Here is a 24,981-nt window from a genome sequence, read left to right as displayed (position 1 = left end):
GCTGGGTGAAAACCTTTATTTTCCCCTTCAGGCAACATAAAAGCTTGACTTGTTCTCATCTGTGACTCTTTACATTGGTTGTCCACGCTAAAAGAAACCTTGTTACATTTTTGATAGAAAACCCTGGATTTACAATCAGTTTTAAATGGCAGAAGAGCCTAATGGATTTGTGTACAACGGTCTGCCTTCATCACCCGATGAAAATGAATTACCTTCTGGCTTTCCGCAAAATATTTGTGATGATGTACCGGAGGAGAAATACCTGTGCAGCTTTTGTAAAAATGTCTTGAAGAAAGCGTACCAAACATTGTGTGGGCATCGGTACTGCTGGGCATGTGTCGAGTGGATTGTCAAGTAAGAAATTTCTACATTGATTGCAGACTTTCCATAATTCACGTATTCAGCTAAAAATAATTCTGCAGAGAAAATATATCCATTCAAAAAAAAAATACAATTATTTGTTTTACTGTCTAGGCAAATATTTGTTTAAAAGTGGGATCAGTGCCATTTTGGAAAGGTGGACTAAATAGAAAAGTTGTCACTTTTGTAACATTAACCTAATTGTGAGACTGTGTTATTGTGATGTTATTGCATTATACGTTGGGGGAGGAATAAAAGTTTGCCAAACATTTTAAAATGTAAATAATGCCTCTAATGCATTGCATTTGTATCTTTGCCTTTAATTTTAAGTAACATAAACAAAATGTTGGTTCTAGCTATTTTGTAGAACATTACAAATCAGAATATTACAAATTGAAATTGCTGCCTTTTGTTTACCATGTTATGATGCAATTTCTAGATGTTGGATTTGTGCATAGTATTGAGCTGATTCGTTGTTCTGAGATGCTCATTATTTTGATGTACTTTTTAATGAAGCTGAAAAGTAGTTAAATTTATCAGTTTTAGACAACACAAGAGTTTGTCACTGAAGAGAAAAATCTTTTTTTGTGCTCTTTCAAGTTGGGAAATGTGTATGTAGTTCATATGATTCTCTAATTCTATTTACAATACTGTATACACAGTTGTAAATATACAGAAAATTATTTTTGCTGATCTTGAAAGCTCAGTTGTGGTAAAATCAACCAGTGGCTTCTGCACACTGGCTTATTTAGGTGTAATTTCCAATTTAAAATTTAAAAAGTGATAAAGTAATTACAGAAATTAAAGGGGAAATATTTACCCTTTCATGCTAGTAATTGTAATCTGAGCTCTAATACTGGCTTAATGCAGATAGTCACATTGAAATATCTTGCTTTTATTGAACAGATACAATAAAACTCCAATCTGCCAAAAATGTAAGGAAGACGACCCCCAAAGTGTAAATGAAGATAGCATTTTGGCCTTGGGAAAGGTATGTGATTTTATAGTAAAAGGCGTCCAGTAAATCTACTAAAGCTTGACAGTTTCAGTAGAAACCAGGTGCCGTCTTATATATAAAACTAGGTAGAATATTTTTGTGATCTTTTAAACAAATCTAATCACTGTGGTATTCAACATTATTTCACTACATGAGATGACTATTCTATACTCTTCCCCTTCTGATACTGCATTGGGACGCTCTTAATATTTTAGTAATTTTTCAGCATTTGGACTCCACTACACCAGTTGCCTTGGGGCCACTTTTCAACCATGGTAACTTTTTCCCCACAAATATGTAAGAACCAAGTTCTGACTAGAAAGATTAGAAACATTCAAAATAATTATATAGAAGGAAGGTTGATGAATGCTTTACCAATGAAGTCTATGTCCCTTTTAAATGCCATTTAATTTTAAAAGCAAAAATTGGCTGCCTGTTTGGATATCATTTGGAGACAAACTGCCATTGTTCTGATGGAAATTGTTGACATTTCTTTTTAAAAAGACACTCTGTGATAATCTGGGGAATTCTGTTCAGAAATGAAGAATATAGATTTTACATAGTTGCATGAATGCTGTTGAAGTTAAAACTACTGAGATATTTTGGGTAGCAAAAAATTAATTCGTAAATATGTCAAATTTGATTTCCTCCTCTCTTGCCTTTTCCCTTCCCCTCTTTTGAAGACGTACGGTTCCATGAATAGCTACAGCTCCCTGGTAGCTTGCCCAAGTACTCGTTCTTCCATTTTTGTTGTTGGTACAATGCTATCTAATAGAGAAACAGGAGTTTTCCTCCCCTCAGTAAATATTTCAGAGAAATGTTGGGCACTTTTATGAATAGCGTGTACCAATTATATTCTGAAGGGTCTAATATTTGTATCAAAAATAATATTTGATTGCTATCACTAATATTCAGCAGTATATTCTACTGATATTTTTACACAATTTTCCTACTCATTTGAATAAAGTAATGTAAATAATAGTGAAAATTTAGTGCTTAACAATTTGAATAATCAGATAATTTGAATAAGTAACTTTGAATTTAGACTCTAGAATTAGAAAACTTAAAAGTCCCCACTGTTTTCTTAAAACATTTGTTCAGAATAACAATTGTACCAGTAGCAATATTTAAAGGATATGAAAGTGTGGTTTATACTTGGGAGTTTTACAATGCTTGGCACACTTTTTTAAAAACTGAAATGGCAATTAAGTAGCAGCAATACAATTTACACCTTGATCCATTTAAGTTTTCCACAATCCTAGTGAGTGCCACGGGATTTTGTTGAAAGGCAATATTTGCTTAAGTAGAGATTTAATTATCTCCATATTCTGATAGAAAACATGAGTTGCAGATTTATAGATGTGATTCTTGAGTAGCTCTACGGCTGCTCCATTATTAGATTAACAGATGTAAACACAATACTTCAGGTCTGACTACTGCAATTTAACGTGAAGTATATATATATATATATATATATATAGTAACTGATTTAGTTTAAGCATAACCTTATGCTATTACTATGCTAAGGAGCTCTGCAGGCCAGTTTTACATTTTTTGCTTTGTGGAATTGTGTCCAATAATGTCAGGTAGGATCACTGCACGTTCTTTTATTGGTATTTACCTTTTATAGCAGCAATTGGGTGAAGGGAGTATTGTTTACCCCCATTTGTTAATTATTCTTTATAGGTATAGAATCATAGAATCATAGAAGTTACAACATGGAAACAAGCCCTTCGGCCCAACATGTCCATGTCGCCCAGTTTATACCACTAAGCTAGTCCCAATTGCCTGCACTTGGCCCATATCCCTCGATACCCATCTTACCCATGTAACTGTCCAAATGCTTTTTAAAAGACAAAATTGTACCCGCCTCTACTACTGCCTCTGGCAGCTCGTTCCAGACACTCACCACCCTTTGAGTGAAAAAATTGCCCCTCTGGATCCTTTTGTATCTCTCCCCTCTCACCTTAAATCTGTGCCCCCTCGTTATAGACTCCCCTACCTTTGGGAAAAGATTTTGACTATCGACCTTATCTATGCCCCTCATTATTTTATAGACTTCTATAAGATCACCCCTTAACCTCCTACTCTCCAGGGAATAAAGTCCCAGTCTGTCTAACCTCTCCCTGTAAGTCAAACCATCAAGTCCCGGTAGCATCCTAGTAAATCTTTTCTGCACTCTTTCTAGTTTAATAATATCCTTTCTATAATAGGGTGACCAGAACTGTACACAGTACTCCAAGTGTGGCCTCACCAATGCCCTGGACAACTTCAACAAGACATCCCAACTCCTGCATTCAATGTTCTGACCAATGAAACCAAGCATGCTGAATGCCTTCTTCACCACCCTATCCACCTGTGACTCCACTTTCAAGGAGCTATGAATCTGTACTCCTAGATCTCTTTGTTCTATAACTCTCCCCAACGCCCTACCATTAACGGAGTAGGTCCTGGCCCGATTCGATCTACCAAAATGCATCACCTCACATTTATTTAAATTAAACTCCATCTGCCATTCATCGGCCCACTGGCCCAATTTATCAAGATCCCGTTGCAATCCTAGATAACCTTCTTCACTGTCCACAATGCCACCAATCTTGGTGTCATCTGCAAACTTACTAACCATGCCTCCTAAATTCTCATCCAAAATCATTAATATAAATAACAAATAACAGCGGACCCAGCACCGATCCCTGAGGCACACCGCTGGACACAGGCATCCAGTTTGAAAAACAACCCTCGACAACCACCCTCTGTCTTCTGTCGTCAAGCCAATTTTGTATCCAATTGGCTACCTCACCTTGGATCCCATGAGATTTAACCTTATGTAACAACCTACCATGCGGTACCTTGTCAAATGCGCGTTAAGACTTCCAGCACCTCCCTCTCTGTAATATGTACACTCCTCAAGACATCACTATTTATTTCCCCAAGTTCCCTAACATCCATGCCTTTCTCAACCGTAAATACCGATGTGAAATATTCATTCAGGATCTCACCCATCTCTTGTGGTTCCGCACTTAGATGACCTTGTTGATCCTTAAGAGGCCCTACTCTCTCCCTAGTTACCCTTTTGCCCTTTATGTATTTGTAGAAGCTCTTTGGATTCACCTTTGCCTGATCTGCCAAAGCAATCTCATATCCCCTTTTTGCCCTCCTGATTTCTCTCTTAACTCTACTCCGGCAATCTCTATACTCTTCAAGGGATCCACTTGATCCCAGCTGCCTATGCATGTCATATGCCTCCTTCTTATTTTTGACTAGTGCCTCAATCTCCCGAGTCCAAGCTTGTTCCTCAGCCAGAAGGGGAAAAAGCTAACCTATTTCCACGCCTTTGACATTGTCTACTCTAAGCTGCATGTGTTTTCCATTTTGTTTCTTTCTCACATGCCCTCTCTCAAAATGCCTGCACTTTACTCTATGCCTCTCCCTGGCAGCAAATCTCAGGAGTTGCCCATGTGGGAAATTGTGGGCATGAACCGATATGCCACCAACATGCTGGTTACATTCTGAAAACAGACTAAGAATGGAACTTTTTGTGCAAATATTAATGCTTTAAACAAATTGCAAAAATTCTCTCTTGTTAATGAGTCAAGTATCTTGGAATTCTTAATGTTAAAATTTGAATACCATAGTTATATTTAAATTGATCAAGTTTTGGAAATTCCACATACTTGTGTCAAAATGTGACCGGAGGGTTGGGGGTGGGGGGGTAGTTAAGACCTCTACACTTACCACATATTGCCCCCTTATTACAACAGGTAATTTCCATGGAGTAGATTTCTGTATCACGTCGATGTGTGGTAACAGTTCTTTGTAAAGGCCCGATACATTGTGGTAACTTTGCTAAGAATTCTTGCGCAACTTAACTCAAACAGGAAATTCATTTATGACTCAACTCTTTCTTGAACCCTTAGAGGAGGAGTCTTAAACACCCTTCACAATTCAGAGCCAGGCTTAGTACTTATTGTATTTTCAAATGGGAAAGCCTGTGTTGGCAATTACAGATTTTAACCTAGATTTTAAAACCAGATCTGCTCTGGAATTCCCTCCCTAAACCTCTCCTCCTCTCTACCTCTCTCTCCTTTTAAGACTCCCCTTAAAACCCACCTCTGGCCAATCTTTTGATCACCTATTCTAATATCTCCTTATATGGCTCGGTGTCAAATTTTGTTTGGTAACGGTCCTGTGAAGTGCCTTGGGATGTTTTACTGTGTTAAAGGCACTATATAAATGCAAGTTGTTATTCCCCAAGGTTGTCATATTCCTATATTTGATGACTTACTGGCACTTCATTTCTTTTGTAGTATATATTTTTTTAAAACTGCAATGAAAGCCCTGTTTTTCTTTGGATAGATGACACTGTATTTCACAAGCTAGGATGTTGCATTCCCAGGAGCGTATCAATATTCTGCAGAGGTCCCCACACAGAAAAGTTTAAAAACCAGTGATGGATGGACACTGCTGACAAAAAATTGTATGTTTAATCCAGATGTGTGCCGTACTCATATCTTGGCATAACATCCTGTAAATTTAAGACTTGTATTTTGTTGAGTCAGTCTCCTCTAGTTTATTGTGCTTATGCCCAAAGTATGGTTTAATTTGTTATACAAATCTCCTGTGTTAATGTAAATTGTATAGTGTCGTTTTACATATCAACATCCCGAATTTTGTGTTGTTTAAACTTATTTTCCAGTTAGAAACTACTTAACTATTTCCCTTGAGGTTTTGTAATGTTGAGTGCAAATATATATATGTTTTCGTAGTATCTTTAAGGTGTGTGTGTGTGTGTGTGTGTGTGTGTGTGTGTGTGTGTGTGTAAAACTAGTTCTTTCTAGTAATAGTACAGCATCATCCTGATGTAGGCAAAGATTAATGTTTTTTTCTCAGTTTGAATTTTTACTCATTTCAAGAATTACAGATATTGTTCTGTACTTTAATTGTTGGTTTCTACATTTTTAAGTGCCCTTTCTTTTCCGAAGAGGAAACAACTTTTTGAATCAAGGAGTTTTTAACCAGCACAGATAAACCATCATAATCATATGAAGTGGCCTTTATGAATAAAATAAGCTATTCATAATCTGCAAGACTTTGACAGTTGATTTGGAAAAATATTCCAAACATCCTTTTTTGACCACCTCGAACCAGTTTGGGAAGTTTTAAGCCTTTTTTTGCTGGTACAATAGTCTATTAACTATCCCTTTTGTTTTAGATTTTCAGCGATGCTGCAGTATCCAAGGAGATCTTGGATTTGAAAGTACATTGTGTCAATTCTGGGTGTACCTGGAAAAATGTAATGAAGAACTATGAGGTGGGTTAAACAATTAGTGAAGGTTCCAATCTTAAAATTTAAGCAAGGTGTCATGTATCAAAGCAGAACCAGTTGATGGAAAAATAAAATCTTTCTATTACTATGTTCTGCAGCTTTGGTGGATTTCACAAGATGAAGATATCCATTCAGCCCATTGTGGCTCATGCTTTCAGAAAGACCCTAAAGTCCCATCATAATATCCAAAGATTTTAATCTCAAATTCCCCATTTACAAGGCCATTCCTCGTATTGATCACTCTTTGTGTGAATTAAGGCCTAAATTTGCTGATTATTAGTTTGAATCTGTGCCTCCTTGTCCCACTGTCACGATTTAGTTTGAAGTAGTGTTCTAGATTTGCCTGTTCTATACTGTTTACTATCTTTTATATCAATATGGTTACACCTCACCTTCCTTTCAATGCTGAAAACTCCCAAGTTTTTCTAGTCTCTGTTTTTTAAAAAAAAGTTTTCTAGAGATTGGTCTCATGGCTCTTCTCTGAACCTCCTCCAGGGCTTGAAGGTCTCCCTTCTACCTTGGTGACCAGAACAGGGCACAAGGAGTATTCTGACCAGTTTATGCATGACATCCTCTGACTTGTATAGTACTGTGTTGGGTACATTATATGCCATTTTATGTAAGCTTTCATCTAGGTTATCACTTTTTTTTCCCTCATTTTTGTTTGTGAGGGTAGCTCTCTACCAGAGCTACCTATGCCTTTTTAATAGGGCACTGATGTGTATTTTGATTTGCTACAAAGTCATTTCTGGCAGCATTAGGATCAGATGTGACTTTACAGTGGTCGTTGTCCTGAAAAGTGGGCATTGCTGACTTGATTTTTGAAGATCTAGATCCAAAATATTCCATGTCTAAGACACTAGACCAGAAATACTTTTAACTCTTGCAATAATAAGAAGCACCGATTCACCTTTGGCTGATGGGCAGCAAAGACGGTGATATAAATTTGTCATATTTTGAGATAAAATATGCAGTACTTTAAAAAGATATTCATGTTTTAGTTTAACTCTGAAAAGTCTAAATTCAGTCTGATCATGATTGGAAGATTTGAGTAATGGGTAATCGTAGGGCTTGAGCAAAGGCCATCTGATTGGGAAACTGTGCATGAATACTGAATTCCCTTTAAAAATGGACATGCTGAGGGCTGTTTCTAATACATACATTTTTTTTCATGTTTTGCTGCCTTGGGGCATCCACCGCTCTCCTTCCCTCTCGGTGGAAGCAAGGGAGCTACAGTATCAACACATGTATATATGTAGATTATGCTATATTGTAATCTAAGCAGTGATATGTATTGCATCACTTTTCTGGTTAAAAGATAGATGTTTTAGAAAAAACACAGTAACTGCTTGTTTATGATTTTTGTTTGGATTTTAACTTCTGCATGTGTTTCAGCTCCCCTAAATTTAGCCTTTCACACAATTGGGATGTTCACATATTGACATCAGGTCTCAGTAACTTTTTTTGTTGTTTCTAGGATCATGTAACTCAGTGTGAATTTTCACTGATTCCTTGCAGTACAGGTTGTGGATTGATGGTTTTAAGGAAGAAACTGGCAGATCATTTGGAGAAAGAATGTAAAAACAATATGACCGAATGTCAGCGTTGTGGCATGAAGATGTTTATGAAAGACTTGCAGGTTTGGCAGCAACATTTCTTGGGGTAGAATAATAGTACAACTGAAATTGATTTTCGTCTAATCCAATAATACGAATTTCATAATTTATGCACCTGCAGTTGTACATTTATATACAGATCTATATCGGTGAAAACAATCTAAGACCAATATTTTTACCCATGTACTGGAATCTCTGATCTGACTAATTTAAATTTAATCAAATGATCTAGCTGTTCCTTCATGACTGGAGTGGGCACCATTCAGAAAGTAGCATATGATAGTCTGCCATCTGTTTTCTTATTCAGAAGTCTGAATTTTGAATTTCAAGTTCCACAAATCTGCCTGCAGGATCTCATCCCTCTTTCTACCTATGTCATTGGTACTGATATAGACCATGACCTCTGGCTGTTTACCCTCCCCTTCCAGAATGTTCTGCAGCCACTCGGAGATGTCCTTGACCCTGGTACCAGGGAGGTAACATACCATCCTGGAATCTCGTCTGCGGCTGCAAAACGCCTATGTGTTCCCCTGACTATAGAATCCCCTATCACCATTGCTCTCCTGACCTTTCTCCCCCCCCCCCCCCGGTACAGCTGAGCCACCCATGGTGCTGTGGACTTGGCTCTGGCTGCACTCCCCAGAGGAACCCTCTCCCTCACCAGTATTCAGAACTGAATACTGGATAGAGAGTGAGATGCCCTCAGGGGACTCCTGCACCACCTGCCTGGTCCTCCTTGTCTGTCTGGCGGTCACCCAGTCCCTCTCTGCCTGCACTCTCTTAAACTGTGGGGTGACTACCTCCTGAAACTATCCACGAAACTCTCAGCCTCGCGGATGCAGTGCAGTGACGCCAGCTGCTGCTCAAGCTCCGAAACCCGGAGCTTGAGCAGCAGCTGGAGGAGCTCAAGCTCCGAAACCCGGAGCTTGAGCAGCAGCTGGAGGAGCTCAAGCTCCGAAACCCGGAGCTTGAGCTCCTCCAGCTGACACATCCTGCCCCTGTGGTTGTCCAGGACACGGGAAGCATCTTGGAGTTCCCACATGGCACAGGATGTGCATTCGACGGGACTAAGGTGCCCTGCCATGCCTCTATTTATTATATTATTAACTAAACTTAACAAAAATAAATTTCAAGATGTGAAAAAGAACGCTCACCAGCTACTCACCAATCAGCTCCTTCCCTTGTGTTGACATCACTTTAGGTGCTTTCTCACCTCTCTCCCCGCTCGTGCTCTGATCTCTCTCCTCTCTCGCTCCTCCTTTTATTGCCGATCCCGATGACCAAATAAATTCCTTGTGTAATAGTTTATGCACTTTACTCCATTGTGAAAATTCAAATAAGTTTCTAATAGCCATAAATAAGCAAGAGTTTGAAACCCTTGTCAAATCTTTTGAGGAAAATTTCTTCAGGAACTCTCACTATCAAAACGATAGATATTTACTTCTCTGAAATGAATTTCTGATTCGAAGGACTGGTTAAAGTTGCAGAATATCTCTAATCCAATTTTTCATTATGTTTTCATGTGTTGTTAAAAGTAGTATTATTACTAATATTCTGATAACCAAGTCACCTCATGACTTGTGTTCACTCGCGCTCTCATCGTTACTGTGGACTTGACTAAAGAGAGCAGGTGATTTGCAGCAGCCATCAATGCATGTTACAGTGGATCTGACATAACATCATCTCTGCTTTAATATTATTCTCTCCCAATGAAAGATCTTTCCAAACAATTGTTACTTCCTTCCACATCCCCAACAAAATTCAATTTACCTTTATTTTGAAAAAAAAGTTTCCCTTCTTAAATGGTGGATGATTTTATCAAGGTTCCACTGTTAAATGGAATAATCTGTTAACTGTAACTTGCTGGCATTGTTTATTCTGATGAACAGAACAAAATTCACTGTAATTTTTTTTTCTTAAACACCAGAAGCATGTGTGTGAGCAAGTTCCTTTTAAAGAGAAGAAAACATTTAAAATTGAATCAGCCAGCAAAGAAAAGGTAAGACTGTTCATTAATTGCTTATAGTTAAACAGTTAAGAACCATTTAATATTTTCCCTCAATGATTTATTGGCTTTTATCCATCGGTAATTGTACTGAGCCATACAATCCAGGAAGGTCCCTGGCCATGGTCTGAGGTGTTGGATGATTTCAGCAGGGATAAGAAGGAAAGTGCTATTATTGGCCTCGGCAAAACCTAAGCTAGAGAAGAGAAAAATCTGTCGGGGCTCCTGCTGTCTTGTGATCTCTGCATTAAAGTGCTTCTGCATAATAATAATGTGAGGAGGGGGTAGGGCAAACTATAATCCCTCCACCCCCCCCCCACCCCCAAATCAATATTTAGGATGAAGAATGTACATTTTTGAGGTACCAGAGGACAACCAGTGCTTATAGGATCGTATTCCATCATTAGTCACGACATTCAGGAAACAGGGGGTTATTGGGGGTGTGAGTGTAATTTCAAGGAAATAACCAGCCCTACTGTTACCAATTATAATTTGTACTATTTACATGTGAGTGAGAGTTCTTCCTAAAAATGGTATTAGATAGTGCACAAGGTGCTGCATGATATTTTTAGTGGAGTTGGCACCATTTGTGACAGTCATAAACATTAAGATGCTTGAAAAATGAATCCCAGTTCTGTTGCCAGTGAAATCTGCCTTGTTCTCAAATATTGAATCCTTTGCTATGGTGAACTTATAGCTTAACACATTTAACAGTATGCTTAGTTTGCATGCTACTTATACTGATTCTGTGGTACATTCAGAACTGCAAATGCTCTGAATTGTATTACTATGGATGTACTCCTTTTAGATTGTAGTCTGGGTCACCACTTAGCTGCATAGGCTCATTCCAGATATATGTCTCAGCAGAGGTGAAGATTAATATAAAAGAAAATAAATCCTGCTCTGCTGATGTCTCTACTCTCCTTGGACCTCCTTGTAATATGGTTCCTTATTGACCTTGGCTGCTGACTTGGAGAGACGTGAATGAAACCTGGGGATGAAATTCCTCCTGTTAATTTTACTGATAAAGTTAGCATGGATCTGAAATGAGACATTCCTGCTGCTCTGCTCAAAACAGTAGAGTTGCTAGAAGCAGAAGATGAGCAACAAAATTTTAGATTCCATTGCCTAGCTCTGGAAATGTTGTACCCCAATGAGGAGGTCAAGTGTTAAGTTCCTAGAAATCTCAACTGTTTCTTCATTTTAAATGAGAATTACTGAAATATTGGACGTTTTTTTCATTCATTCAACTTTTTAAAAAAAAAATGAAATGAAAGTAATTGCATGCCGTGGGTTTGTTTTACAGTCTCGTGCTCCTGGAGGAAACCGAACCCGTGAGACCTGTCCTTTTGTAGAAATAGGCTGCAATTTCAGGGTAAGTCTCTTTTTAAAAAAAAATCCTTTCCTCTTTGGTTGGAATTATAGCAATCAATCTTTTAGAAAACTTTTTTCCTGTTCTTCTGACCTGGGATTTCAGACTAAAGGGAAACTATTTCACTCCCTACTATATATAAATTGGAAAAAAATAGTAATTATACCTTGCATTGCATGTGCTATGAAGTCTGCATTCTCAACATTGTTTGAGTGATTTTAAAAATGGTGTATACCTTTTTTGTATTGTAGAAATATCCATTTTATAAATCTATTATCAAAGAGTGATCTGTATTCTGATTTGAGTCAGGAACTGGGACCATTGGTCAACATTTGTTACAATTCGTGTAACCTTTGCAGGAGAAATTAAATGAAATGGGTTACGGTTGGCTACTCAGACTGGCAAAAGGTGGGAAGTGGTGTACCCCAGGGACTGGTGCTGGGACCACTGTTGTTCACAATTTACATTAACGATTTGGATTTGGGAATCGGAAGTACAGTTTCAAAATTTGGGGACGACACCAAATTGGGGATGTAGTTAATACAAAGGAAGAATGAGTCGAAGTGCAAGAGGACATTAATAAACTTGCAGAATGGGCATGTAATTGGCAAATGAATTTCAATATAGATAAGTGTGAGATGGTGCATTTTGGTAGGAAGAATAAGGAGGTCAAACACTGCTTGGATACCAAGAGTCTAAACTGGATAGAGGAGCAAAGGGACCTAGGGGTACAGATACACAAATCACTAAAAGTAGTGACGCTGTTAATAAGGCCATTTTTTTTTAAAAAGGCAAATCAAGCACTGGCATTCAATTCTAGAAGAATAGAATTGAAAAACAAAGAAGTTATGTTGAACCTGTATAGAACCTTGGTTAGACCACACTTGGAGTATTGTGCACAGTTCTGGTCTCCATATTATAGAAAGGATGTAGAGGCATTGAAGAGGGTGTAAAAAAGATTCACAAGGATGATGCCAGAGCTGAGAGGATATACTTATCAGGAAAGGCTGAACAGGTTGGGGCTCTTTTCTCTAGAAAATAGAAGGCTGAGGAGTGACCTGATAGAGGTCTTTAAGATAACAGGGTTTGACAGGGTAGATGTAGAGAAAATGTTTCCACTTGTGGAGGAGTCCAAAACTAGAGGTCATAAATATAAAATAGTCGCTAATGAATCCACTAGGGCATTCAGGAGAAACTTCTTTACCCAAAGAGTGGTGAGAATGTGGAACATGCTACCATAAGGAGTAGTTGAGGTAAATAGCATGGATGCATTTGAAGGGGAAGCTAGATAAGCACTTGGGGGAGAAAGGAATAGAAGGCATCCTGATAGTTAGCTGAAGTAGGGAGGGAGGAGGCTCATGTGAAGCATAAACACCGGCATAGACCAGTTGGGCCGAATGGCCTGTTTCCGTGCTGTAGTTTCGACGGAACTTGATGTAAATTTCGACTGCACTATAATAAGGATGTGGTGACTGGGTGACTGGGTAATCCTGCGGTAACACTTTAAGATTCCCTGTGAATTTGAAAGCAGAAGTATTAGTAAGTTACTTTACTATCACTTTTTAAAAACTGGTTTCTCTTCCATTTTATGACCTTCCCACAATGTAAACGTAGTCGGATGTTTTGCTTAAAAGTTTCTTCCTTCTCTGGTCTTTTATCGCTGTGATAAATAACCCCCACATAACCCTTGTTTATGTACTCCAGTAAATTCTTCAGAAAAGTTACTGTCCCATTATCTTCACAATATAGATATTTTGTACAATATGGGATTAACCTTCCTGCTATATAGTGCTTAAGAGTTTGGCTATCTTCCATGGAAGAATGCAAATGGTTTTTGATTTAATTCTGTACATGATAACACCGTGTAAAATAATACAGAAATACATATCCTGTCCCACAAGGAAAGTCTCTTGCCATCAGGAGTGGAGTGTGATAGTTGTGAGGATGTCTGAGTTACAGATTGAGGATGATAATGTGGAGCTTAGATGGGAGAAAAGCAGAATTTAAAAAAAATTAAAGACAAATTGCATCATTCCCTGGCATCAAATATCTGTTTATAATAGAATAAGACGTCTAATAATGTAATATCTCCAAGCAGCTTCCAGAATGTTGATACCTCCAATGGATTTTTGTGAAGAGGATGTTTCTGCAATCATATTGTTTGTGCCCCAGCAAATCAATTTTTCAGGATGCACATGCTCATTCTCAAATCCTCTCCCCGGCCCCCCACCACCCTTTTTGGAACATCATCTTCAAGCATTAGCTCCAGTCCACGCCATCTATTCCTCTAACTCTGTTTGTCCACCACTTCTTCCACTCCAGCATCAGAGGCCAATATGTTGGCTTTTATTATGTCTGCCCTCTCGAATTCTCTTCCAAAATCAATTTGTCTTGCTAACTCTTTCATTGCCTTCTAAAACACCCTAAAACCTATCTTGGGCTGTGCCTTGGGTTTCATCCTCCCCCCTAAATTCCTTTGTTTCCTGCTCAGTGTACGCATCTCCCTTTTATGAACTGTTCTGAGATCTTTTACACCAGGAATGCTATGTAAAATATAAGTTCTTGTGATTTATTTTATATATTGCCTCATTCAACTTGCAGTTTTCAGCTAAACCTACTTTAATTCTTATCAATTTTTAAAAATAATACAGGTTGGCAAAGAGCGGCTCAAGGATCATGAAAACTCTTCACTTGTTGCACATCTTTCATTATTACTTCAGTTTGCCAGTACTCTGAAAACCAGCTTGTTGCAAAATTTCAGCATTGCTAATGCTGATGAAAATGGATCAATGATGGCTCGAATAAATCAGTTAGAGAAGAATCTGCCGTCTTTATCCCCTTTGCACTCCCAGGTTGCTGTGGAATCAAATGGTGACTTAGAAACGGATCATTTTGAAGGAGCTTCCTGTTCCAGCAGTACTCCAGATTTGCAGACAGCACCAGGTTCTGGACAGACATTGGCAGAGTGTCAAAGTAAAGTTGACGCTCTTGAACGGAAAATTCAGACCTTTGAAAATATTGTAACTGTTTTAAACAGAGAGGTAGAAAAAACCCAAACTACTATGGTTGCATTTGAGAGACAAAACAAGATTGACCAGGATGTCATTAAAGGTTTGGAGCGCAAGGTAAATCAGTCTTTTTTCTTATGTGTTTGTGTATTTTTCCCGTATACCGCAAGTAGTAGTAAACCGTTTTATGAAAACCTTAATCCTTTAACAACAGTTGCATGGATTATGTACGCAGAACAGTGTGATTTACAGGTTTAATATTACCATACTCCTGTACACAGTTACGGGCTATATATAAGGATTTGTGACTGATGTGCAAATCATAACTATGCAGTTTCTTAAACCTGGAGATGGTTTTGTAGTCTTGAGCAACCATTTTTATTTTCTAAGTTTAAAAAAAATGCATTACAAAATGTTACACATGTCCAGTAACTTACTCAGTGGCTCAGAACACTATATGAGAACAAAATCACCTATATTTAAATTGCACATTACTAGATTCCCATAGGTTTACATAAAGAAAGTTCACAAGTAAGCTGCAGAATCTTTTCAGATGCAGTAGATAGATGTGAACTCTGCTTCTAGGTCAGATTTTCTTTGTGATCAGTGGTGAGGTGATGTGTGGGTGCAGCTCAATTTGACTCGCCTTCCGATTATTCCACATGAACCCAGTTCTGGAGGATCACTCTGATCCTAATGCCTGAGTAGTACAAGGCTCAAAACCATAACGTTGGTAGAATGCAACACACAGGTGGCTAATCCACTACAATAACCGTTTGAAGGCAGTTGTGATATTTAATAATTATTGTGGGACGGTGATGTAGATAAAATGCTATTACTTCGTATTTTGTCTGACACTTTAATCTATTTCTAGGTTTCAGATCAGCAGCATCTCCTTGCTTTGAAAGACGTGATCCTCAATGAACTCCGTATGCAAATGCTTGCTTTGGAGCAGATTGCTTATGATGGAATATTTATGTGGAAAATTGCAGATATCAGTAGAAAACGCCAGGATGCCATTTCAGGACGCGTTACAAGCCTTTACTCCCCTGGTACTTTTTTGCTTTTTTACTTTTTTTTTAAAAAGTAAAAAGTCCTGCCCTTGAAGTGATATGGTAGACTAAGCAGAACTCCATCTGCCTATAGTTGTATGAAATGATATGACATTACAGTATTAATGCACGCCTTTCAGTATCACAATCCTGAGGTATACGAGTTAATATTTTTTTAGCATTGAATTGTAAAAGTATCAAGGCATTAGACTTAGTCTGCATGTGGTTCATTCAATTTACCACATTTTAAGGACATTCCATAGTTCTTGCTTAGTTACATAATGATTGGGGCAGAAGATTGTTGCTCCATCTGGCCTACCCTTTCAAACCTTCCATCAGCATACTCTTTGTGATTATAGAACTAATCGCCCTGTATCTCCCTTTCCTAACAGGAGTTCATCCAGTTTCTTTTTTTTTAAATTGCCACGGTTTTCTGTTTCACCACTTCCCACTGGCATTATGTTCAATAATTCAAATAATAAAGTAAAGTAAAATTCTGCTTTTCCTTGATACCCTCAATTTTTAACTGTATGCCCTAGTCCGCAAATCCTTTTGGAATCTCTCCAATAACTCGATCACAAAGACCAAAACTGAACACCATACTCCAGATGCAGTCTCACCAAGATTCAATTTCAGCATCACCTCCCTTGACTTATTAGTCGCACCCCTAGCTATGCATCCCAAAATTTTATTTGCTTTCTTGACTGCCTGTGAATTAACGTAGTGACCAATCCACCAAACTCCTACTCTGTACCATATAACATGTACTCCATATTCTCACTACTTCTACCTAATATCATGACTTTACACTAATCTATGTTGAATTCCATATACTTTCTCTTTGCCCACTGACCAAGCTTGTTCATGTCCCTTTTGGATTATTGTACTTCGGTTAGCATCATTGGCCCGTGCACCCAACTTGGAGTCATCTGTAAACTTAAAAACCTTAAACAGTATTCCATCTTCTGGGTCATTTACAAAAATGAGAACAACAACAGCCCCAACACCAACCTCTTCGGGACTCCACACTGGCCACCTGTTTCCATTTTGACACTACCACCTTTTGCTCTCAACCTTTTAGTCATGCGTCAATCCAGTGTCATGCTTTGCTATCTATCCCATGGGCATGTGTCTTGTGAATCAGTCTTTATGGGGGACAGTGTCACATAGAATCACAGAAAGGTTTTCCTTATATCACCTTTTGGTTCTTATGCCAATGACCTTAAACCTATGTCCTCTGGTTCTTGACCCTTCTGCCAATGGGAACAGTTTCTCTCTATCTACTCTGCCTAGACCCTTCATGATTTTGAATACCTCTATCAAATCTCCTCTCGATCTTCTCTGTTCCAAGGAGAACAAACCCAGCTTCTCCCGTCTTTCCACGTAACTAAAGTCCCTCATCCCTGGAATAATTCTAGTAAATCTCTTCTGCACCCTCTCTAAGGCCTTCACATCTTTCCTAATGTGCGGTGCCTAGAACTGGACACAGTACTCCAGCTGTGGCCGAACCAGTGTTTCATCATGACTTCCTTCCTTTTGTATTCTATGCCTCTATTTATAAAGCCCAGGATCCCGTATGCTTTTTTTAACTACTTTCTCAACCTGCCCTGCCACCTTCAATGATTTGTGTGCATATACCCCCAGATCTCTCTGTTCCTGTACCCTTTTTAGAATTGTGCCCTTTAATTTATATTGCCTCTCCTCATTCTTCCTACTGAAATGTATCACCTCACAGTTTTCTGTGTTAAATTTCATCTGCCACATGTCCGCCCATGCCACCAGCCTGTCTATATCCTCTTGAAGTCTATCAATATCCTCCTCACTGTTCACTACCCTTCCAAGTTTTGTCATCTGCAAATTTTGAAATTGTCCCCTGTGCACCCAAGTCCAAGTCATTAATATATATCATGAAAAGCAGTGGTCCTAGTACTGACCCCTGGGGAACACCACAATACATCTCTCTCCAGTCTGAAAAACAACCATTCACCACTGCTGTTTCCTGTTACTTAACCAATTCTGTATCCATGCTGCTACTGCCATGGACTCCATGGATTTATTCCATGGACTTCAATCTTGATGATAAGCCGATTATGCGGGACTTTTATCAAACGCCTTTTGAAAGTCCATATACACCACATCAACTGCATTGCCTTCATCGACCCTGTTATCATCAAAAAACTCTCAAGTTAGTTAAACACGATTTGTCTTCAACAAATGATGACTTCCTAAAATCCAGATGGATAGTGTCCACTGCCTCATCACTATCAACCAGATCTGTAACCTCTACAAAGAAATCCAATAAATTGTTTGGACAGGCCCTGCCCTTTTTGAACCACGCTGGCTTTCTAATCAGACTTTGTTCCTAATGATCCTTTATGCTATACCTTATCGTTGTCATGAACACTTTCCCCACAGTTGAGGTAAGGCTCATTGCCATGGTAATTTGAAGGTTCATCCCTTGCTCCTTATTTGAAGATGGGGATTATATTTGTTATTTTCCAGTTCATTGGGATGTTACCTGATTTCAGTGAGGTTTGAACAATATTGGTGAGGGGACCTGAACTCTCCTCAGCCAACTCAACTAGCATCCTTGGATGGAAATTGTCAGAGCCTTGGTTACCTCAAGCTTCCTAGGCCTTCCTTGTAGTTCTGAGACTACGTTCACACTTCTGCTCTTCTCAAATCAGACATTTCTTTCTCCCCTCCCCCTACCCACTCAAGTGGTAGAGCATTCACAAAGTGATTCTGCCAGTTTTCTATCCTCAGATGCCACTGCCACTTGTAAATAGTTCAGTGTCCCTCTGCATCGTCTCTTGCCTCCTGATATATTTAAAGAGCTCATCATTATTGTCCTTTTATACTTTTTGCTGTGTTCTCTCCTGCTCTTTCTCTCTGTCTTTTATCAGTTTCTTGGCATTCTTCATATTTTAGTATATAATCTCTTATGCTACATATGGTTTTGTCATTTTCCTGTGACTTCCATATCTGGTGACTTTATAATATACAATTAAGACATGGCCTCCTGTTCTGTACCATATTATGATACCATGTAAATTATTAAACTCATGACCCTTGATGGTGACCACTTTTTTAAAAAAAGAAGTCTTGTTGGTTTGTGGGGAATGACTGCATTTCTGATCAGGACTTCGATTTTACTGGATTCTCTTGTCTTGTCCACATTTATCTCTTCTAACAGCCCAATTCCTTTGTGTCTCCCTGTCATTTAATGGTCGTGTCCTTTTTTATTAAAAATTCCCATCTATTTACTATTTGCATAAAACATTTATGCTTGGAAAAATTTCATCCCATCTTGTTACACCAATCCAATATAATGGTAATGATCACTGTAATTAAAATGTTCACTGCACTGCATTATACATCGCTACAGGAAGCAACTGACTTGTTCAGTAATAATTTCATTGGTTTGGTCTTGAATATCCTTTTGAAAGGAATCTACATTTGCACAGCAATGGTGCACTTGTTACTAGTTATAACTAAAAAAAAAACTGATGGCGACAGCAGTGAACCTGAATTAAATTGTATTTTCAGTACCAAACTTCTGTGAATCTTATATTGATTAGCTCATAATCGGTGTTTATAGTGTAATATTATATGGGTAAATAACCTGTGTTTCTGAACAAGACATTCTTGATTTTTTTTTCCAGCATTCTACACTGGCAGATATGGGTATAAGGTGTGTATGAGAATTTATTTAAATGGAGATGGAGCAGGACGAGGAACTCATGTCTCCTTGTTCTTTGTTGTCATGAGGGGTGACTATGATGCTTTGCTTCATTGGCCGTTTAAGCAAAAGGTATGTAGAAAACAAGAATTTTAATATTTGAAATAGCTAATACTATATGATCAATATTCACTGTCACCTGCATTCACTGGCGGAATTTACAGAAGATATTGCTTTGCATACAGATAGTCTCGTGTTTTTGAACTTTACATTTCTTCACCATCCTGGTACAGTTACGTTTATCCCCACTCTTCCAAAGCTGGATATTAAAAAGTAGAATCACAGAATTATTTAGAACCGCAGCAATGGTGCAATTTGTTTCCACTTCATTCAACAGTGAAGATGTTATCTAGTTATTTTACAGTGATCTGGAGTAGATTCCTGCAGACCTTTGCATGGTGATCTACCACTGGATTATGGACAGTTGTTTGGTGAAACTGCCGATTTTTCCATAGCAGTTTACCCCCCTCCCCCATGTCATTTGGACACGATGATATTGTTACCAATACTGTGTTGACATGATTGTGATGTTCTTTGGGAAGCCTCAATTTAATGATACAGTTATGGAAAAGGTTGATGCAGTAGTCCTCATGTATATGCTACTGGTCATCCTGTTTCCAAGCGGGATATGAGTAACTAAAACTGTTACCTTCAGTAAACACATTCCATCACAAGAACTGCTCAATAATGAATTAGGTATTAGAATCCTAAAGGGTAGCCAACCTTTATTAGAATTCTTGGTAAGTGGAAAGTCTACTTGCTGTTATGGTCAATTTTATCTAGTATCGGTGTCAAATTTTGTTTTATAACGCTCCTGTGAAGCACCTTGGGACGTTTTACAATGTTAAAGGCGCTATATAAAGAAGAGGTTTTTTTTGTTGTAGTAGTAGTGTCCTCAGTGCTAGGCCAACCAGTAGTTACAATGCTAAAGTTCTAGGTTCTCAAAAGAGAGTGAATTCCATTCATCATTCTTGTTCACACTTAAGACTCCCTAGAGCGATTTACCAGTCTTAGTGAGGTTACTTTGGCGAAGGAACTGAAAATGGGTTAGGGACAGATCCTGTACCATTGCTCTCAATTGTAGCAGGGAATGGAGAAGCGAAGAGCAGCATTGATGAGATTTTGAAGGTGTTTGTAGGCTGGAGAATCCCAACCACCCAATGTTCCTTTTGCAGGGAGTGGGAGAGAACGTCACTGCAGCCCCATCACAGTGGTAGCTGCTTTAATACTTCAGGCCATTAGTTCAAGAAGACGAGTGGTCAGAGTTGAAACAATACAACTTACTTAAGCTAAACTTTGATGGAGATTAATCGTTCTCTCTCTTTACTGCCATGCAGTGATTATACTTTTGCACAAAATTAAATCAGAAGAATAAGTTACTTTCTGTTCTGCACATGTGGTTGTATGAAGATTGTGCTGAGTAGAATATTTATCTTTTTTTGTCAAACTAGATTTTGGAAAATTTACTTTTTATACATAATGGATGCCAATTATCTCATCTAAGTAATGTTGTATGTTCAGCTCCTTATCCATAATCCTCATTTCAACTTTATTGAAAATGGTTTCTAAATCTATTCCACTTCCAATTCCAATACCCAGTCCTGTAAGGCTGGGGTTTGATAGGTTTGTTCTTGATATTTCAAAATGTTTTTAAAAGGTTATTAATTTTTATTTTTCCCCTCCAAGGTCACATTCATGCTTCTAGACCAGAACAACCGGGAACATTTAATTGATGCCTTTCGTCCAGATCTTAATTCTTCCTCATTTCAAAGGCCAGTGAACGAGATGAATATTGCCAGTGGCTGTCCTATGTTTTTCCCACTGTCCAAACTTGACACTCCTAAGCAGGCCTATGTGAAAGATGACACCTTGTTCATTAAATGCATTATAGATGCTGCCACTTAAATGGGAGGAGCGGGGGAACCCTACAGAAATTAGTTTGCATTATCACTGCTTTATTTTATGCTCTTGGAAAATGCCTCCTTGGAATTATGCCAAATACAACAGTACATTTTTGTATGGTTCCATGATGAGCCATGTATATATGTTAACATAAAAATGAAGAATTCTAGAACTACAGGTCAGTCAGCATCTGAAATGGGACCCTTCTTCTGAACTCTTTATCTGTTGGCCCAGAATTTGCTGTAACCGCTTAACGAACGGCGCCCGCTGTTAGTTAGACTTGTTCTTACCCGTTTAATCTCCATGATATTTTGCGCTGCAACTTGCAGAAGAGTGGGATGGAAATAGTGTGGCGCCCTCTACAGGGCATCTGGGATCTGAGCGAACAGGGCAAGCAACTGTGTATCTCCTTAAACAATCAGATTGAAGGATTGTTAAATGAACGGCGCAAGGACTGAACAAGGTAGTGTAAGTTAGAATGGTGAATTCATTGAGAAAAAAAGACAAAGTTTTTTTTTAAAAGAATTTAATTTTACATTTTTTTTATTAAAAAATTTCCAACAATTAAAATCTGAAGGAATGAGACTACATACTTCTAATAGTTAATTTTCAGTGCCAGAGAGGTTGACTGGTGGTAATTAACACTTATCACACCATTAAAAGGGTACTTAGACTGAAATGGACAAGCCCTAACTTTCCATGGCGAGCTTAGTTCGTATCTACCATGCAAGTACAAGAACTTCACACTGTTCAATGCATATGAATTGAGAGTCTGACAGCAAAATGCTGTTTTCGCAAAGCTAACAGTAGAGCGGCACATCTTGGACAGCAACTTTCAGATTTTCGTGTTCAACTGCATCTGCCCTTGCCTGAAGTTGCTGTGCGATTTGCGTATAAATAAGTGAGCGCCATTAGTCCCACTGTTATTTTGATAGTAAATTCTGAGCTGTTGTGATGACGACTCCCACAGAAAACGTTACCTACTTTCTTCTCCGGAATGCTGCCAAATACCTTTGTTTTTATGTTAATATTCACCTAATTTTAATTTTTAAATAACACAATAGCAAAATATGTTTTCCGCAAGCTGCTAATTAGGCTTGTAATAAACAATATTTAAGTAATGACTGCAAAAATATGATATCAGCATATGGAATCTTTAGCCAAAAACGAATATCAAAACTGAGATGTTTTGCATGTAGTTTCCTCTGTTGGTGGGAGTGGTGTGATATAGCATGGTTGCTAGAACCTCCCAATACAAGATGAGAATGAATGATGAGTGAGGCCTAATTTCTGAAAGTAATATTGGTAAAGTAATTGAATGTAATGAGCTGTTAAGGGGCATATTTCCCTCTGTTCACTATTTTATAGTGAAAACCTTGATGTGATAAAGCAATGTTCTGTGCTTTATACTTGCATCTCCATTTTTGCTATATATATATTAAAAAAATAGCAAATATAGGAAAATATCCCCAGATGTGTATCTGTAAATAGTGAGCTGAGTGATCTGTCCTGATTTTTATAAGCAAGCTCTTGTTGATAGTGCAGCAGAATCTGTAAATATTTCCTTCAACTTTGGCGTTGAGAAATCAAGAGTGAATTGGATTTAAGAATCATACACATTTGCATTGTGTAAGTGCGTTTTCAGCGGTGCCGGAAAGGAAACTCATATTTCATATTACAGGTTTTTACTGCTTACATTTGCTTTTTGTTTGAATGTGTAGATTGTTGGGATCTGGGAGACTTTCATTGCTTTGATTGGCCTCAAACACTGATTGATATCCGCTCCTGCCATTTTTATTTGTCCCTCAGTGAATGCACATTGTCTGCTACTGGGCCTGGTTTATTTATTACTGGTTCAGAGAGACCATTTCTATAAATGGCATGACTTGAGACAAAGACTAAAGGGGTGTAAATGTCATAAAAGAAAGAATGCTTAAAAGTAGTGCCCATTTATTGCTTATTACACTATTTGCTGCAAGAAAGAAATGAAGATAAGTTTTAAAAAGTAATGGCAGATAAAGAAAATACCTATCCACTTAACTTTTAATGAAACTTGCATTGCTCTACATTAATCTGGCCAATATTTATAAGCTTTTACCTCAATATTTTAATTGGTAGAAATTAGTCCTTGGAAAAGTTTTGGTGCTTTTCACTTGTCTTTTTAATTCATTGGCATCGTAGAATTTTTTACTGTTTTGGTATGGAGCTTGGTGAATATGAGTCCATGATGCAATGTATCTTTTAGATTTAGTTCCCTAGTTCAGAGAATTGCAGAAGTAATATAGAAAGTAACACGCTGAGGTCCTGCAAACATATAGGCATTAATGTTAATTTACCATTCTGCTCTTTTTATATAACACTACTATTAATTGCCCATGGTCAGTTGACAAATGTAATTTTTTTTTAATATACAAGATACTGATTGAGATGGAGAGACTTAAGAAACTTGTTCAACAAAGCCACGTAAAAGTTAGAGTTTGGATCTACATTGTGACTCTTGACAAAGCGATTTGCAATGTTAAATGTTGATAAAGTATGACCAATAATTGTAGGAACAGGACATAAGATTTGTGGATAGGACGTTTGTGCAGGCGTAAGTCACTTACTATATTAATACTAGATATATTTAACACTAATGAAGCTGTATTTTGCTCCTCAGTATATTTTGATTTTTTTTATGCTAAATGTTTAGATTTTAACTCCTAAAAATTGTTTTTTTCAAAAAAAAAAACAAATTTTGCATAATAATGTGATGGCCTTGCAATTCTGTAGTAGCTGGTTTGAATTTTATTAGGAGTAGAAATTTTTTTGAGATTGAAGAGATTTGTTACAGGAAAAACAGTTAACTACAAAACAGCTCTGCTGACAGATCAGAGCAGGACTTGCTCAGTCAGTACATCAACTATTATTTTAAGTTGTATAGGCTCACAGCATAATATATTTGGGTTCACACTGGGATTACCTAAGTTTAACTAGCAGCACAGCTAAAAAGAAAGGGAAAAAGAAGGAAATGAAGAGACACGGGAGACCGTCAAGGGAGAGCGCCAAAAGGCAAAAAGAGAACCTGATTTTACATTTCTTTGTAAGATTGTGGGCATAGGGATGGTGTACCTGTGGTAAATGTAACTGCGGAGGGGATGAGGGGCGTTAAATCAGCTAAAACTGCTCAGAAATCCTTTCTCTCTTTCCCTCCCACACCCACACACCTATCCTAGCAGCTGCCGATCCTACCACACACTATTCGGATGGACATAGCTCCTACCACTGGAGCACGATTGTCATTGGAGGAGTGACAGTTTACAGAATTGTTGATCTAGAGTCACCAAGGTTAACTGCAAGGTGAAGGTGTTAATGGGAGGGAAAGTGATTTTAAATGTCTTTTTAATGTATTTAGTTGTGACGTGTGGATAGTGTGTGAGATTGTGAATGTAATGGACACCAAGGAGTAGTGATCACATGCTTTCAATCACAGTGACTGTAAAGAGTGTTATAATGAGTTTTTGTTCTGTTCAGAGGCTTATTAGTAATTGATGCCCTAAAGATATCATTAGTGAGTGGTTTTAATCCTTCTAACTTCAGTAACGCAATGCAAATTATTTTA

The 24,981-nt window shown here is 38.0% G+C and overlaps 1 protein-coding gene across 1 annotated transcript in view; it reads left to right on the top strand.

Moving 5' to 3' along the window:
- traf1 (TNF receptor-associated factor 1) overlaps positions 1–24,033 on the top strand; it is a 38,977-nt gene extending 14,944 nt beyond the window's left edge. The window contains exons 2-11 of the mRNA XM_067969760.1: positions 118–354; positions 1,267–1,351; positions 6,570–6,668; positions 8,161–8,322; positions 10,227–10,298; positions 11,611–11,679; positions 14,328–14,801; positions 15,559–15,736; positions 19,402–19,550; positions 21,165–24,033. Coding sequence (XP_067825861.1) covers positions 146–354; positions 1,267–1,351; positions 6,570–6,668; positions 8,161–8,322; positions 10,227–10,298; positions 11,611–11,679; positions 14,328–14,801; positions 15,559–15,736; positions 19,402–19,550; positions 21,165–21,383 — 1,716 coding nt within the window. The 5' untranslated portion in view covers positions 118–145 and the 3' untranslated portion in view covers positions 21,384–24,033. The remainder of the gene's footprint in view (positions 1–117; positions 355–1,266; positions 1,352–6,569; positions 6,669–8,160; positions 8,323–10,226; positions 10,299–11,610; positions 11,680–14,327; positions 14,802–15,558; positions 15,737–19,401; positions 19,551–21,164) is intronic.
- Positions 24,034–24,981: the final 948 nt, after the last annotated feature.

The sequence above is a fragment of the Heptranchias perlo genome, chromosome 31 (genome assembly GCF_035084215.1).
Source record: "Heptranchias perlo isolate sHepPer1 chromosome 31, sHepPer1.hap1, whole genome shotgun sequence".
Classification (NCBI taxonomy): Eukaryota; Metazoa; Chordata; class Chondrichthyes; order Hexanchiformes; family Hexanchidae; genus Heptranchias; species Heptranchias perlo.
The sequence above is the reverse complement of the archived record's forward strand: the minus strand, read 5'-3'. Positions and strand labels throughout refer to the sequence as shown.